Source organism: Mytilus californianus, unplaced genomic scaffold (assembly GCF_021869535.1).
Source record: "Mytilus californianus isolate M0D057914Y unplaced genomic scaffold, xbMytCali1.0.p SCAF_9, whole genome shotgun sequence".
Classification (NCBI taxonomy): Eukaryota; Metazoa; Mollusca; class Bivalvia; order Mytilida; family Mytilidae; genus Mytilus; species Mytilus californianus.
In genome coordinates this window covers 86,597,251-86,612,981 of record NW_026262745.1, presented here as the reverse complement: position 1 = coordinate 86,612,981, position 15,731 = coordinate 86,597,251, and the positions used below count along the sequence as shown (strand labels likewise).

Genomic DNA, 15,731 nt, shown 5'->3' with positions numbered 1-15,731 from the left:
ATGACAAAGTGGAAATGAACAACCAATTATTTTGAAAATAGATGATATCTAAAAGTTTAAGAACCTGTTCCTCTACAACGGATTATTATCGCGATCAAAAATACTTCTACTTCAGGTGTGATTTAATTCAGTTTAATCGTTTTAAAGAACTTTCAGACAGATGTATGATGTCTTAAATACACATGGCTTCGATTTCAATATTTACTTTGCAATATTGTTTGCAGAACTTAATCATGTTACTACTATTCCAATCATGTGGCTCCGATTATTATTTAGTAATATACAAAAGTAATCATTACAAACAAAACATATAATAAAGGTATCTGAATATATATATATATACATGTATATATGATATGTTTGTACATTTACCGTATATAAAGTGTAAAAACAACATAAAAAAATAAGTGAAAACGGGAATATTTAATGTTTAATTGAACAAGCAATTAACTCACGGATAACATACGGTATATCGGGGGAGGGGTTGAGGGGGGGGGGGTTGCAATTTGATGACAATTTGGGTAATGTAAATTTTCACTGTGTATAATTAAGGGAAAATGAACGCAAACAAATCACTAGTGTATTGTTGAACAGCATAAACTTGATTGACTGACAGTTAATCAATTACAAATGCATACGAGTTCTACAAACTCAAATACACATAATCGAGAGATTTTTAAGTACATAATGTCGATTGCGGCATGCTGAACAAAATTGAAGGTTTTGATCATTTTTGTGATGGTATAACAAATTGTATTTAGGCAAATATCCTTGTAAATGTGATTTATTTTATTTTATTTTTACATTACAGTCGAACCTTGTTAAATCAAAGTCGAAGGGACCGGATGAAAGTATTCCAATTATTCGAGGTTCGACTATTCCGCGGTCGAGTGTGTCGTCATAAATTTAAAATTAATTATTTGAAGACAAATATAGCAAATTTACAATAATTGAATACAAAGCAGACGACCCTCATCAGAGATCTTTCAGAACTTGTTTCGTTCTGCGAGTGATTCCATAATTTAAAAAGACAGACCTTTGAAAATATTTTTGTTTTAATTTCAATCGTGAATATTTTGTATCTGTACTTGTGTGTTTAATTAATATGATGGACTGATAATAGGGAGTTTCAATCCACAAATACGAGTTATCATGTCGAAAAAAGGCCCACTGTTCAAAATATTTAGTTTTCACAAATATCATACCGAATTTCATTCATTCCAAATTTATGACGACACACTCGATCTCGGATGAGTCGAACTTCAGATGATTAGAATATTTTAGTCCGATCCCTTCGACTTCGACTTAACGAGTTTCGACTTTACTTTCAATAAATTATAGCACCAATTTATGACCACAACATGTATATTTATTCAATTCCTAGGAATTAAGATAGAAATAATTATTGTTCTGTGATAAATAATTCCTTTATATAAGAAATAATTTGTCAAGCCACTTTTTCAAAAATTGCAACAATCGTGTTTGAAATTTACATATTGTGATGAAAGTAGGAATTCAGCTTAGATTAGCTTACCTTTCAAAAGAAAAAAACAGTAATATAATCAGTTTTAGCTGTGCATTTTTCTATACACAGTTTAATATTAGGACAACATCGAATTAACGAAGGGATCAACATTGCTTTGACCATTAACATGATTAACTGCATAGTCTTTTTAATGCATACATAGCAAACGTTCCTAATCAGGCATTTAACCAAGTCCTCATCTCAAAGCCGAGATGCTATAAAAGTATAGCCAACCGGAACTATATACTATCTTAATTTGAAATATTAATTGATGGATCTTTATTTTTGATTTTTTTTTCTGGAGGGAGGTGGTATATACATACGTCTAAAAAGTATACAACAACACAACAATATGTACAAAAATACACAAATCACAGGCTTTTTCTGAATACATTTATCCTTCATTAATTCCCATTCCCCGATGTAAAATGGCGACTAATGCACCATGCGCTTGTATTGAATACACACATAAATATCTAATGCACCATGCGCTTATATTGAATACACACATAAATATCTATTTTAGACACCAAAACGTGTCAGTTTATATTATATTTAAGACATGACACTTTGGCTAGAATTTTCATTGATTATTAACGGGTTGGCCTTTTATGCTAAAAAATTACAACGTGCGATAGTGCCATGCTTATACAATTAACAATAACATACTGAGACAAATTAGGATGAAGTAAAATGATTATAAAACTGTAATTATTGTATATGTTTCGCTTTCAACAAGTATTTGTGTATTGAAACCCAAAAATAAATACTTTACGCCTACATCGATTTCATTGGCTGAGTCGAACCTCGGATAAGAAGAATACTTTCATGCAATCCCTTTGACTTCGACTCAACGAGGTTCGTTTGATAACCACACAGATGCGTAGATAATTTCGAAACGATGAGTTTGTTCTTGTCTATTTGTATACATGTGTAGGAAAACAACTGAAGAGACTAAATATTTGCACGCGTGTTTTTCAAACTGTTTTTTTTTTTATTATTGTTGTTGTTATACATTTTTTTCAAATAATGTATATATATAGTTGGTTGAACACTTTGGAATTACAGTTTCTGTTTGCTTTAAGTTAGCATTGTCGTCCTCCATCTAACACGCTGAACCACTGTATGCATGCAATGTGTTAGGTCTATAAAACAAATTAGGTCATCAGAAAATACATTATGAATTCAGAGATCAAAAGAAATATAAATGTTATATACAATTGTTTTTTTTTTTTAAATAATCTATGTCTTTATTGAAACTATTTAGCTTTTCATTAAATGCATTTATTTGCTTTCGTAGTACTAACGATTCGATAAAAACAGTAGAACAACCAAACTGCAACGGCTATTTCAAGTAGCCAAAGATTTTTCACAGATAAATTATCATATTATCAATGAGGCATTACTCATTTTATTATGAAAGAATGGTGAGGATTGTGATTTTGAATCTAATCAAAAAACATATGACGTTGGTAACCATAGTAACAGAATGTATTTCTCTAAACAATTAGTTCCTAAATACGATTTTGTAATTAATCCCCCATCCTTCCTTGATGTCCTCAACTATGAAGTGGTTGACAATTAAGATCTCTATCGAATTTCAAAATGGAAAAATAGCAAATTATGCCACTACATCTGTGTTTAACACATTTAAAATTTAACCTGAATTGAAATAAGTCCGTCATAAATATGTATTAACTTCATGCCATTATCCATAAATATATAAACATCGCACTTTATGTGGCCTTTTTGTTTATTTTTTTTTTTTTTCATTTCAAAACTATCTTTGACATTTTTGATAAAAAATATTTTCATAAAATATTCCCAAAATTACGTAGAAATGCAATATATCCCTCCGCGGCACATGTGATTATTTTATTGTGTATTATGTGGGCTATTATATGTCTTAACATGTATGGTACAATAAACAAAGTGATCGCGAAAATACTTGTTTTCCATGCATATAAAAGTATAAAATATACTTGAAAGTATTTAACAATCAATGTGGAATTACACACATCATAAATACCTGGCTTAAAATTGTGTACGCCAGACGCGCGTTTCCTCTACTCAAGACTCATCAGCGAAGCGAGAATTAAAAAACGAAGTTGAAAAGCATCGAGGACCCCAAATTCCGAAAGGTTTTGCTAAATACAGCTAAATTAAGGTAATCTATTCCTGGGGTCGAAAATCCTAAGTATCTCGAAATATTCAAAGGTTTGTAAACAGTTAATTTATAATTAAGACCGTATCGATAATAATTCATATCGACACCTGTGATTTATTATTATTGATTCAATTTCCAAATTGTTACCTTACAAAAATATATACACCAAGCTTTGTTGAATAATAGTATAATGTCGACTGTTTGGAAACTTTAAAGTCACTGTTTTGAATGCTTAAAATTACCACCGCCATTTAAACGTTCTTTAAACTTTTAAAGTGCATTTTATTACTTATACAATAAATGCTTGTTCTCTTTTAAATGTTTGATATCTAAACATTATTTCTTTCATAAACGTTGTTTAAGTTACTTACCCACATTTGTTACAATTCCTAATAAAAAAGAAGATTTATTTACAATGTACACATGACATAGAAAATATTGCATTAAACAATGTTTGAACAGAAATCACGATCTTTATGAAACTGATTTAAGGATACACACAGAAATTTGAATTATGAAACTGATTTAAGGACACACACAGATATTTGAATTATGAAACTGATTTAAGGACACACACAGAAATTTGATTTACATCTTCGTTAGCCGATTGTGTGTCGGTGAATTTCAATGAAACAGCTGCTTTCCATAATTCTGATTTATACAGAGGTCATGATACGATCTTTAACAATAGCAATATGTCTATATCCCATTCGATAATCAAGTTCTGCATCTTCAACACCCTATTCGGATATTGAATAGATTTGACAAATGGTACCAAAATAACTACCATTAACTCTACATTTCATAAAGGGGATATAGTTATATATAATTTAAGACATCCATTAACTGTGGTCCTATTCCCTGATATAAAAATGAAAATATGTTTAACACGACTTTAGTTTCCGAATCTTCTCCTTTAAAATGCCAATAGGTGGAGACTCAAACGGTACAGTAAGGTCATTTGAAAAATACCACTTTACTTTATAAATGTTGATGAAATCGATAGTATTGTCAAACATATACCCTATCTTCCTCCCTAAAAACAAACGTGAACAATTTACTATAACTACATAATACTGATTCGAAAACTCATCATATTTCCTGAAAACAAGTTCAAAATACTTAATCTTCTTAAAATATATCGATGTAAAATCATGTCATTCTTTAGTCTTATATATGCATATATTATTTACATTTATGACATCATATTTAATGCATGGATACACTATCCTGGACAATTTCAAAATAATTGTTTACAGAATTTAAATACATTCAATCAATCGTGTCTCATACACGTCTAATGGCTAATTGATACACATGCAAAACAGAGGACACAATATGAAACTTCAAAGATATAGTAATAGCTTATTACCAAAAACAAAAGACATATATTAAACAAGACTGATACATCTTAAGGACAATTATGATTATTGGTTCTTTAATGAAAATGTATAAATGGTATTACTACAAACAAAATAGATAAAAATGTTTCAATACTTGATAAATTTCTACGGATCCTATTAAACGTCAATACCATATAACAATGTTGAATTTGCAACCCTTGCATCATATTTTTATTTCTGCATCCCTAGTATGTCAGTGTTGTAGTAATGGCAACATTGCGTCACATGAAATCCAATACTTAACTGCAAACAAACTCATATTTAAACATATTCTCCGCACATCAAAGACGTAAACAATGACTGAGTTGTGACCATACTATGGTTATCGAATAATCACACCACATCTCCCTTTTCTACATGCTGTCTTCATTTATATTTTTCTCCATATATTCGAGTGTTTTAGATATAATAAAAATATATACTTACTGAATAAGTTCCCTGGAAAATATGTTACGACGATTAAGTTCCTTTTGTTCGTATTACAAAACGTAGAATAATAAAAACTATTTAGTGTTGTGCTTATATAGTTATTTCTTAGATATGCAACTGTTAGTAAAATTCTTTAGCAATGAGTTAAATACAAAAATGTCACTGAAAACGTTTTCTAAATATAATTATATATGCAGATTCAATTAAATAAATTAGTGTACAATTTAGGTTTTTTATCTAGTGTTTGACATCTCAACGGAAAAAAGATAATGATTAAGGAACAAAGACGAACTACGAGTCCAATTGAAAAAGAAAACAGAATTGTAATTGAAATTATTCAAAAGGTTTATAATAATTGTATCTACTTATTATTCTCAATGTTTGTTTGTTTGTACCTAAATATGTTATATGACAGTGTGAAAACTTACGGTTTCGGTGCTGTTCCCTGAGAAATTCTGAAAAAAGCAAAGGAATATAGGGTTATATAAGTCCTGAACAATCATATTTGTTAACGAACTATTGTTTTCGTTTAATAATGCTATTCAAATTCGTTTTTAATCTAGCCTGTCATTAGATCTGATTGCCAATGATCAGTCTTTTGTTGACGTTACAGCCCTTGGATGGTGTAAACTTTAGAAAAACGTGTATGGTGTAACGGTCTATGGCATATGTTGCAATGGTAGAAGGTGTATGGTGCTATGGTGTATGGTGTAAGGGGAATGGTATAATGGTGTAACGTGCGATCGGGAATGGTGTGAATGAATGGTGTACGACATTAAAAACTATGCAAAATATTGATAAGAACTGATTTTTAAATTTATACATTAATTTACAATATTGCGATCAAAATTCGTTTTTTAAAATAAATAAATAATTTTGTAGTCGCACGCTTTCTTTGAAATTAAATTGCATTGTGGTGTAATGTGTAAGGTGTATGGTGCAAAGGTGCAACGTGTTTGGTGTAATGGCACAGGGTGTATGGTGTAATGGTGTATGGTGAATGGTGTTATTTTGTATGGTGTTAGTGGGAAGTTTACACCACCCAAGGACTGTACTCGCGTCTGGAGTAACAAATTATAAGCTTTGTACTTTTAGGAGATTTTTCTATTAAAAATCTGTATAAACTTCAAATGTAGTATTTCCTCCGATCTATAATCAATATGTTTACCAGTGAGATTATACAGCTGAATGAAGATTGCAATAAAGTCAACACAGATTGAATACTTAGTCCCTATACATTCATGTATTATTAAAAAATGTACATGCTAATCAGTAAAAAAAAGATTAGCTTCTTTTACTATTTCATGTAAATTGAATTTGTAATATCATCTTCAGCATTACTGGCCTATATTTACACTTTCAAATTTATATTCACCTTTACGTCTATTTGTGTTATTGTCATAATTGTCGTTCTCTCTCACATGCCTTAATGTAAACTTCAATATCTGCGTTTGTGAATTAAACTATTTCTAAACAGCTACATATACAATATCTACAATATTAGATTTATGTTTAAATAAAGTTTTGCCTAATTCTTTTTTCTAGACTTTCTTTGTTACAATTCTATAAAAAGCACTTACCTTAAGTTAGTGATATTGCTGAAATAAAGTATCATAAATATAACTTCATCTCGTAGATAAGGTTGTTATTATAATTTCTTATGATTTCATGAAGTACAAAACCATTTTATTTCTAACCGTAACATTTTAAATTGCACCATTCATAACTCTTCGATTGGTTTTGTTTTAAGTGACGACAAACTACTCAAATATGGACCACAAATTGGTTATGATGATATTTGTTTAAATGCAAAAAAGAGAGGAGGAACGAATATGTTATATTAGGCTTGACTATGGTCCTTGTTTTTTGCTACAGTTTCAAATGAAAATGTAATGGCTATTATCATAAATTATTACAGCTAAACAATGATTAGAACCAAAAAAAAATAAATTTGATATCAGCATGCATTTAATAACGTTAAAAGTAGCATGAAATTAAATGTTCCGTCAAATTCAATAACAACTGATCAACTTTAATTCATTTAAGTACGGGATTACACAGTGTATAGGCATCGAAAAATATCTATCATATTTGTTCTAACAGAAAACCTATCTAATATTATATCTATTTTGTTGAATCCTATGCTCTATGCTTTCCTGTCCTTGGTGTGGTTGAAATTCTGAAGCAGTTCTTGACCCTTTTCACCAACACCTCTATCAATAGCCTATTTAGAGCTTAGATATTCACGCTTTATATGAAAAGCTCTTTAAAAATCGTCCTTTTACACATGTTTAATCAACTCGAAACCTTTTTCATCGTGAATTGATAAATTTAATATTGGAGATTTTTGTTTTTGTTTTACTTTTTTTGTGGGGGTGAGGATTACAGGGAGAGCGCGCAGATGTGATGAATACGTCATTTAACAATGTGAAACAAAATTTATAATAATAACTGTTATGGTCAAGAGAATTTGTGTAGTATTTTAAATTGGGAATAGTGTATTATTTTCTAAATCTAATTTCCATTATACATCGAAATCAAATTGCAAACAGATAAACATGTTGAGTAATTTTATTCACTCGGTCAACGTTAGGTCATATTAATCAAGATAATAATAGATGAAGAAAAATATAGAATAATGAGATGTAGTATGATTCCAATAAGACAACTCTCCACCAATATCCAAATAACTTAAATTTAAGCAACTATACAATCCACTAGTACAAAAATGCAGGTTGACATATTTATAATACATAAACACGTCGTATTTGATAGACATTCTACACATAAACTTTACAATATGTTTTCGACTGTGAGACGAGACTTGATTACAGATATGTTAAATGTCCGCGTTTCTATTCACGCAGTATAAAATAGCTAAAATTCAGCTTTTCGAACACACACAAACTTACCTACAGGAATTGCATGAATATCTGCATACGACCGGTCTGAAATTTAAATTAAGATATTTTTAAGTATATGTTAAAATGGAACTAAAATTCATTATTATTTCAACATGTTCATACATTGCTTAAAAAAACCTGTGTAATTTATCATCAATTATGAAGTTCTTTGAACAATTATAGAGTGAACTCATAAGTCACACATGAATATTTTAACAAACAAAATATTTTGTTCTCACATGACTGCTGTTAATCTGTTGTTTCATTTACTGAACTTGATTATTGCCTAACATATAACATATCTTAAAGGAATTTCAATACTCCAAGGTGGGGCCTTGGTGTCAGAGTGATCTAAGTAGTCGAACAACTGAAGGGGAAGTTAACACCAATAAATCAGGTAATCAATACTGCTAGTTTATGTTTGTTCAAAATGGATATATGCTTTATTTTTACATTGTAGGTGAATTCCAAAATCAATTAATCGCACTACTTACTTTCGATAATCTTCCATCTCCTCTTTATACGTTTTAATCGTCTTTTTGGCATCCATAATTTTTTGTTGGTAATCTTCTATCGCTTTCTGATTCTTATCTCGTGTCATTTCAGACATGGAAATTCTATTTATATATTGTTATACAAAGTGTTAATTGTTAACATAATATTATTCTATAAGATTTGCTTTGCATGTTCATATTTGGTTATGTGCGGCCTTTTCATGGCTGATTATACTGTTTTGGATTTGCTCATTTTATTGTTAATGTCAATACTGTAAACTGTAGCTGTTTGCATTGTCGTACTATTGTGTCTTGTCGATAGATATGCCATCTCCTTATGTTTTGATAAAAGTCATATAAAACAAGTTTCTGATGATCAAAATGTTAGTTAATAAATGCATTCATATATACTAAACTATTTCCCCTGTGCACATTTACGAAATCTATTACTAGTAACGTATAATCGACAATACATATTCATTCGGTGATTTTTTATCAAAAACTTTGGCGTCTAATTAACTTTCGGGTTTTATTAGAAAGTTGACTTTAAATGAGTTTAATAATTTTGTTTATGTCCTTTTTTGGTCATATGGATCCAAAAAAAATGGCAAAAGTAGTATACCGCTGTTCGAAAGTCATAAATCGATTGAGACAAAAAAACCAATCCGGGTTACAAACTAAAACCGAGGGAAACACATAAATTATAAGAGGAAAACAACGAAACAACAGAAACACTAAAGTGAACAAAAAACAAACGACAATGCAACACACACAGAAACGAACTATAAGATAACAACTGCCATTTTCCTGACTTGGTACAGGACATTTTAAGAAAAAAATGGTGGGTTGAACCTAGTTTTGTGGCTAGCCAAACCTCTCACTTTTATGGCAATGTTGAATATAACAGTAAAATGAAAGCATTACATTACAGGAATACAGTACAAATAAATGCAAGAACATTCAGGACAGAGAAATACACAAATAAACAATACAATAGTACATTTCGACATGCTAACCACAGAATAAAAACGACCACGTAAAACAACATAAGCCAGCACGCAAACAGCACAACAGAACCACGAACTGTCTTTCACACGACTGGGTAAACGCCACAAAAAAGACGTCACAGGTAAATTTCTAAAACAAAATTGATACTGTTCAAGATCAGGTTCGTAACTATGTCATTTGATGTATTCTAACGTGTCTGAGTATTTATATATACATTGCTTTCAAATGTTAGGATTTGAGCTATCTTAATAAAGGAAAATCCAGAAAAGCTCTAAGACGCAAAGAAAAAGGTTTTATTTTTATTCATTGGTTTTGGGGATTTTGCATTTGATTAGATTTTCGGCTTTGGTAATGAATTATTTCTATTTATATCAGTATATGTGTACTTCTGAATCACTTAATGACGTCAGCTTATGCTAATCTCGAAAGGCCAAAACAATAAGTTTTAATCATTAATTTTCCATTGTTAGATTTCAAGTATAGCCCAATGTGCATCTAATTAACACATGTATCTTTCCTGTTGCATTTAAAAGTGTTACTATCATCCATAATAAAATACCGATGATTTTGCACGTCTTGTAGTAAAATCCGTTTCTTACAGTCTACATCTCTGAAAAGTAAACCTTCAATTACTGAATCATCTATAACAAGGGTAATCTTTATTTTTTTTAATTTTCAATATTAGAAATAATTTTTTTGGAATCTTTAAATCAGATGTTCTAACATTGGGTGGATGCAATTGATGATTGACTAAAGGTTGACCAAGCTAACATTCATTCAATAGATTGCTGTTTTTCATTTGCTTTTTGGTATTTTCTAATTTGCTTCATTTATTAAATCTTTTGTTGATTTTCTTTAACCTTTCGAATGCAAAAACTGTGTCAGGAGCAGGTGGCATTAGATGGATGAATAAACTATTTTCTCATGATTTAAACCAATGAAAAAATCATCGATAACATTTGCATTCAAATTTTAAAGGAAAAATAGATTTTAATGGAATTTGCCACTTAAATAGTGTAGTAGCCTGATATCATGTAGATTGCTATATTGTTAAAATTTTATTTGTGTTGTCATATGTAAAACAAATACTATTGACCTGTCTCTTTCTGTTATTTTTCTTTTTTTTTTGTATTGTGTCGCTTTAATGTTTAGGTATATTATAGCGTCATTGCGTTGATTATCCTGACTCACAAGTCATTTTTATTTCTCTGTTTGTTTGTCATATGTGAAAAGGTATCCGTTAACCCTTCCTCGGCATCTGAAATCACCCCCGATTGGAATGTCTTTAATGTTGTTCAAACTTTAGTTTTCTCTATAGTGTTTTGTGGACTAGGTTCTCCATAAATCGTTTGTCTTTTCAAATGGCGTTGTCAGTTTATTTCGACTTACGAGTTTTGAATGTCCTCTAGGTATCACCCGCGTATTTACTATAAATGAATGATAATACATGTTGAGTAAAAGTCACTGAATAAATACCTTATAGTACTAAGTTCCTGTTTCAGTTCTTCAACTTCTTGTTCATATTTTTCTTTTATACTCAACAGTCTGAAAGTACATTGTCAACAGTAAATTGTGATTGAATTGTTTACTCCCAAATGCAATACATATAATCAATCAGCAATCTGCTTACATGAATTTAACCGTTCACTCCTTCTTCATAATGCGTCTGTCATCACAAAATTCTAGCACATGGTGTCAGTTTTAGTAAGAAAACAAAACTCATTCCGACGTATCATAAATTGACTGATTCAAGTAGTAATTTGCCTACTGTAACCAGTGAAATTGCTTTGCTTAGTACATGAATAAGATAAAAGGTTAGATGACGATTATAAAAAAATGTCATACTTCTTTTTTTGACTTGATTATTATGAGTATTTTTAATATTTGTTCGGATCTGACGGGAAAAAAGTACACGTAACAGAGACATTTAAGTGATTCATCAAAAGTCGAATTATGCTTGAACCTATTGTTGTATATTTTGAGATCTTGTACTTACTCCTTTAGGTCTTTTGTTTTCTTGTCCAATTCTTTCTTGTGTTGATTTTTTTCTGATATATTTGCATTGTCGTTTGTTCTAAAATCGATAAGAAATTGATTTCTTATTAAAATTTTAAAACACATTAACATAACTATTATACAATTTATTGCTTTTGACAATGATCTTTCAAAACAAAGGTCATTGTTTTAATACCAGCAGTGATCGTTGGAGTACATTTTCATCAACTATTCATATAGTGTATGTCTCCATCATTCTCTCAGTCACTTTGTAAATGTGGAGGATGCTCCATCAGTGCAAGTAGTCCTGGAGAGATGACCATTTATATTGCCATGAAATATGAGGATGCAACGTTGTATATTAATGATAGTTATTCATTTAGTAAAGCATTCACAATTTAGAATATGGTTTGTTGAGTTGTAAAGAAGTAACTATTCCTTCATGTTTTTACCTCAAACGAATTTTGTTATTTGTTTAATTTATGAACAACGCATCTAGATCTCCCGGGAAAAATCATCTATTTTCAATTCTTTTAATTCATTCTTTCTGTATCTTTTTTTTATTATTATTATTATGTAAATTTACAAATTTGTCAAATAATGCAGCAATTAATGGAATTACTTTTTCTCATATTCCAAAACTGTCAGCTGAGATATGTTCTTTTCCTTCTCTAGTGACTCTATATGTTCTTCCATTTGATTTCTCCTTTCTAGATCCTCTTTGTTTCTATTAAAGACAAATGTTTATATCTTTTTCTATTCTTAACCTTTATTTTCAATGCATGCAAATTGTTCGTATTGCGGTGTTAATCTATTTTGTCGATTGATGACAGCAAAACCAAGTTCAAACTTCATTTGATTCAGATTATCAGAATGATAAGCATTTATAACCATGCATGCAAAGATGGCATAGTGATTGCTACATACACAATAAGTAGAAAAATTATATTCAATTTTACTTTCTCGAACAATCAAATGTGTTTGGAAATATTTGTAAGTATATGTGATTGCAAAATTATTTATAGTTGAGTTACATATTTACCTAGCTTGCAATTCACTTATGTTCTGCTTGAGAGCATCATTTTCCTCGGATAATTCATCTTTTCTTCTTTGGTTCTCGTCCACTTCTTCTTGATTGATTAACCTAGAACAAACGATGTATTTTTCAAGTTTAACTTCTTATTGAATATCATAAATCATAGGCGAAAAGGCATAACTTATCACTAATGCATAATAAATTTAAGAATCGGAAGAAAAATAGATAGGTAAAGGTTAATGGAACATGGTTTATATTGGATTACTTCCCTTTCATCAGAACAAATATCAACTAATTAGAACTCATGTGTTGAATGAAACTTGTGCAATCGCAACATCGATTACACTAATATTATATATTTACATAGCTTTCAATTTGCTTATCTGCTGCTTGGAATCATTTTCTTCTATTAATTCATCTTGTCTTCTTTGGTTCTCTTCCACATCTTCTTGGTTGATTAGCCTAGAATAAAATAATGTTTTTTTTCCCAAGTTTATTTTTAATTTATCTAATTGAATGCCATATATAATTGGCGATGCCAGGAGAAAAGGCATAGCTTATCGATAATGCAGGCTTAACTGAAGTTAAGGACGTAAATTGCTTCAAATGCGAATATATTAAATACCTGAACACAATTTTTGAACTAAGATTCCTTCATATAGAGTTTAGGAACATTTGGCCCAGTTGTTTTTGAGGATATTTTTACGACAATGGGTGGTCAGTCGAACAATGGACGGACGAATGACGGACAGACCGATGAAGAACGGACGAGGGAGTAACGACGGACCACGTATGGACAGACAAACGTTGGAAGACGGATACCGACAACAGACAACAAGTAATGAAAATAGTTCACATGGACCTTTAGGCTAGGTGAGATAAACACGCACAAGAGATAGTACAAGATACACATTGAAATTGACATACAGTCGAATCTCGTTTTCTTGACATCAGCCGGACCAGAGAAATAATTCGAGATACCCATAGTTCGACTCAAACAAATACCGGATGTTTGACAGACCAAGGGACACAACTCATGCTAAGTATGGTAAGGCTAAAATAAATCAAAATGAATATGGGTAGGGAATCAATACTCTGGTCTGAGATCGATGTATCTGTATGCAATGGTCTTTTATCGTTATAATAAAATTATAGGGTTTTTCGTTTCTTATTTATTTCTATGTAGAGTTACGATTTTTACCTGTGGTTTAAGCCGACATGGTAATTTCTGATCGATCTAAGTGTGATTTTAAGTTAACAAAATTGTTCATTCTCGTATATAAGATATTTTTGAAAATCTAGATTTCATTTCATTTTTTTTTTTATCATGTTTATTTCAATCTTTTGATGCAAGAGAAAATAGAAAATGATGAGTAGTTTTTATTTGATCACTAAGTCTTCATCCCCACTTTATGCACAACCGAGCTCATTAGTGTATGATTACGGTTAATTGATTTTAAAACATTTAAATACTTTTTCACAAAACTTTAACAATGTATTACTAATTACTAATCATGGTGGTCAAATAAAATCTTAGGTAAACACTCGTGGGAAAAGAATGTCATAATCAATTCAATGGGCAATGATATGCAATAGTATTTCTTATCTGTTTTAATTTACAAGTTACGGATTCTGTCACTAAATTGAGTTATCCATTAAAAATATCATTTATTGATAAAAACAAATCAAAACATTATTGTTATAAAGATAGCATGCTTAAAAGTTTTTGTACGTTTAGTCATATCCTATGGAGATATATGAATGGAGATACGGATAGATATTCACTGATTGCTTACGTTGGTATATAGTAAAATCAGTTAGGAAGTGCGTCGCTGAAATAAAAAACAGTGTGAACACGATCTGTTTATCAGATTTAGTTGCTAACAATGACTTCGTGTCCTAATTAATCAGACGTTTTGCGTTTTTGTTTTTTTTTTTTCAAAAACTTTTTACTAAAAATGTTCATATCATACTCATTTACTGGTTGACGCAACACACGACAACAATTTGACCATTCATAATCCTCGATTTATGATTCAGAAGCATCTTCATTGGATACAAACGTTTTTTCCAAGGTGTTTCCCATCAAATTTTGTAAATATAACGGAAATATAAAAAAAGTAAAATTGCAATAATACCGAACTCCAAGGAAAATTCAAAACGGAAAGTCCTTTATCAAATGGCAAAATCAAAAGCTCAAACACATCAAACGAATGGAAAACAACTGTCATATTCCTGACTTGGTACAGGCATTTTCTCATGTAGAAAATGGTGGATTAAACTTAGCAATATAGCTAGTTAAACCTCTCACTTGTATGACAGTCGCATATAATTCCATTATATTGACAACAATGTGTGAGCAAAACAAACAGACATAATAGGTAACATTGTCAAAAATTAGGATACAGCAGTCAACATTTTGTAATAATCTTAATCACTATAAAAACAAATAATTATTTCAACAAAGAAAAACAAAATGGCATATAGACACTCTACAGACAAAGTATGTATGCAACAATGAAAAACAAAACTACAAGAAATGACCATAGCACAATAACACAATGGCGGGATGTGTAAATACCAATCCACGACAAAAGTATATTACCTAAAAATGGACTAAACATGCAGTAAAGGTTAAAAATATACAAGGATAAATAAAAAAAACTATACTACGTAATTGTTGCGGGTTATTTCTTTAAAAAATACAAGTCATAAAAAAGACATGCAATTATGTACTCGAAAATAATTTTCAACTTTGTCAATTACGTACC

At 30.3% G+C, this 15,731-nt stretch overlaps 1 protein-coding gene and 1 long non-coding RNA gene across 2 annotated transcripts; both read right to left on the bottom strand.

Moving 5' to 3' along the window:
* Positions 1 to 499: 499 nt before the first annotated feature.
* LOC127715389 (uncharacterized) lies at positions 500 to 4,374 on the bottom strand. The gene is made up of 2 exons (XR_007988375.1): positions 4,064 to 4,374; positions 500 to 2,670 (listed from the first exon to the last, which is right to left on the bottom strand). It is a non-coding gene; the product is annotated as an uncharacterized LOC127715389 (long non-coding RNA).
* Positions 4,375 to 5,948: 1,574 nt separating this feature from the next.
* LOC127714021 (uncharacterized) lies at positions 5,949 to 13,106 on the bottom strand. The gene is made up of 9 exons (XM_052219970.1): positions 12,967 to 13,106; positions 12,547 to 12,651; positions 11,926 to 12,003; positions 11,406 to 11,474; positions 10,489 to 10,539; positions 8,922 to 9,044; positions 8,437 to 8,472; positions 7,105 to 7,122; positions 5,949 to 5,979 (listed from the first exon to the last, which is right to left on the bottom strand). Exons 2-9 carry the CDS (start codon positions 12,618 to 12,620, stop codon positions 5,949 to 5,951), a joined length of 480 nt encoding a protein of 159 aa, XP_052075930.1. The 5' UTR covers positions 12,621 to 12,651; positions 12,967 to 13,106.
* Between the last annotated feature and the right edge of the window lie 2,625 nt (positions 13,107 to 15,731).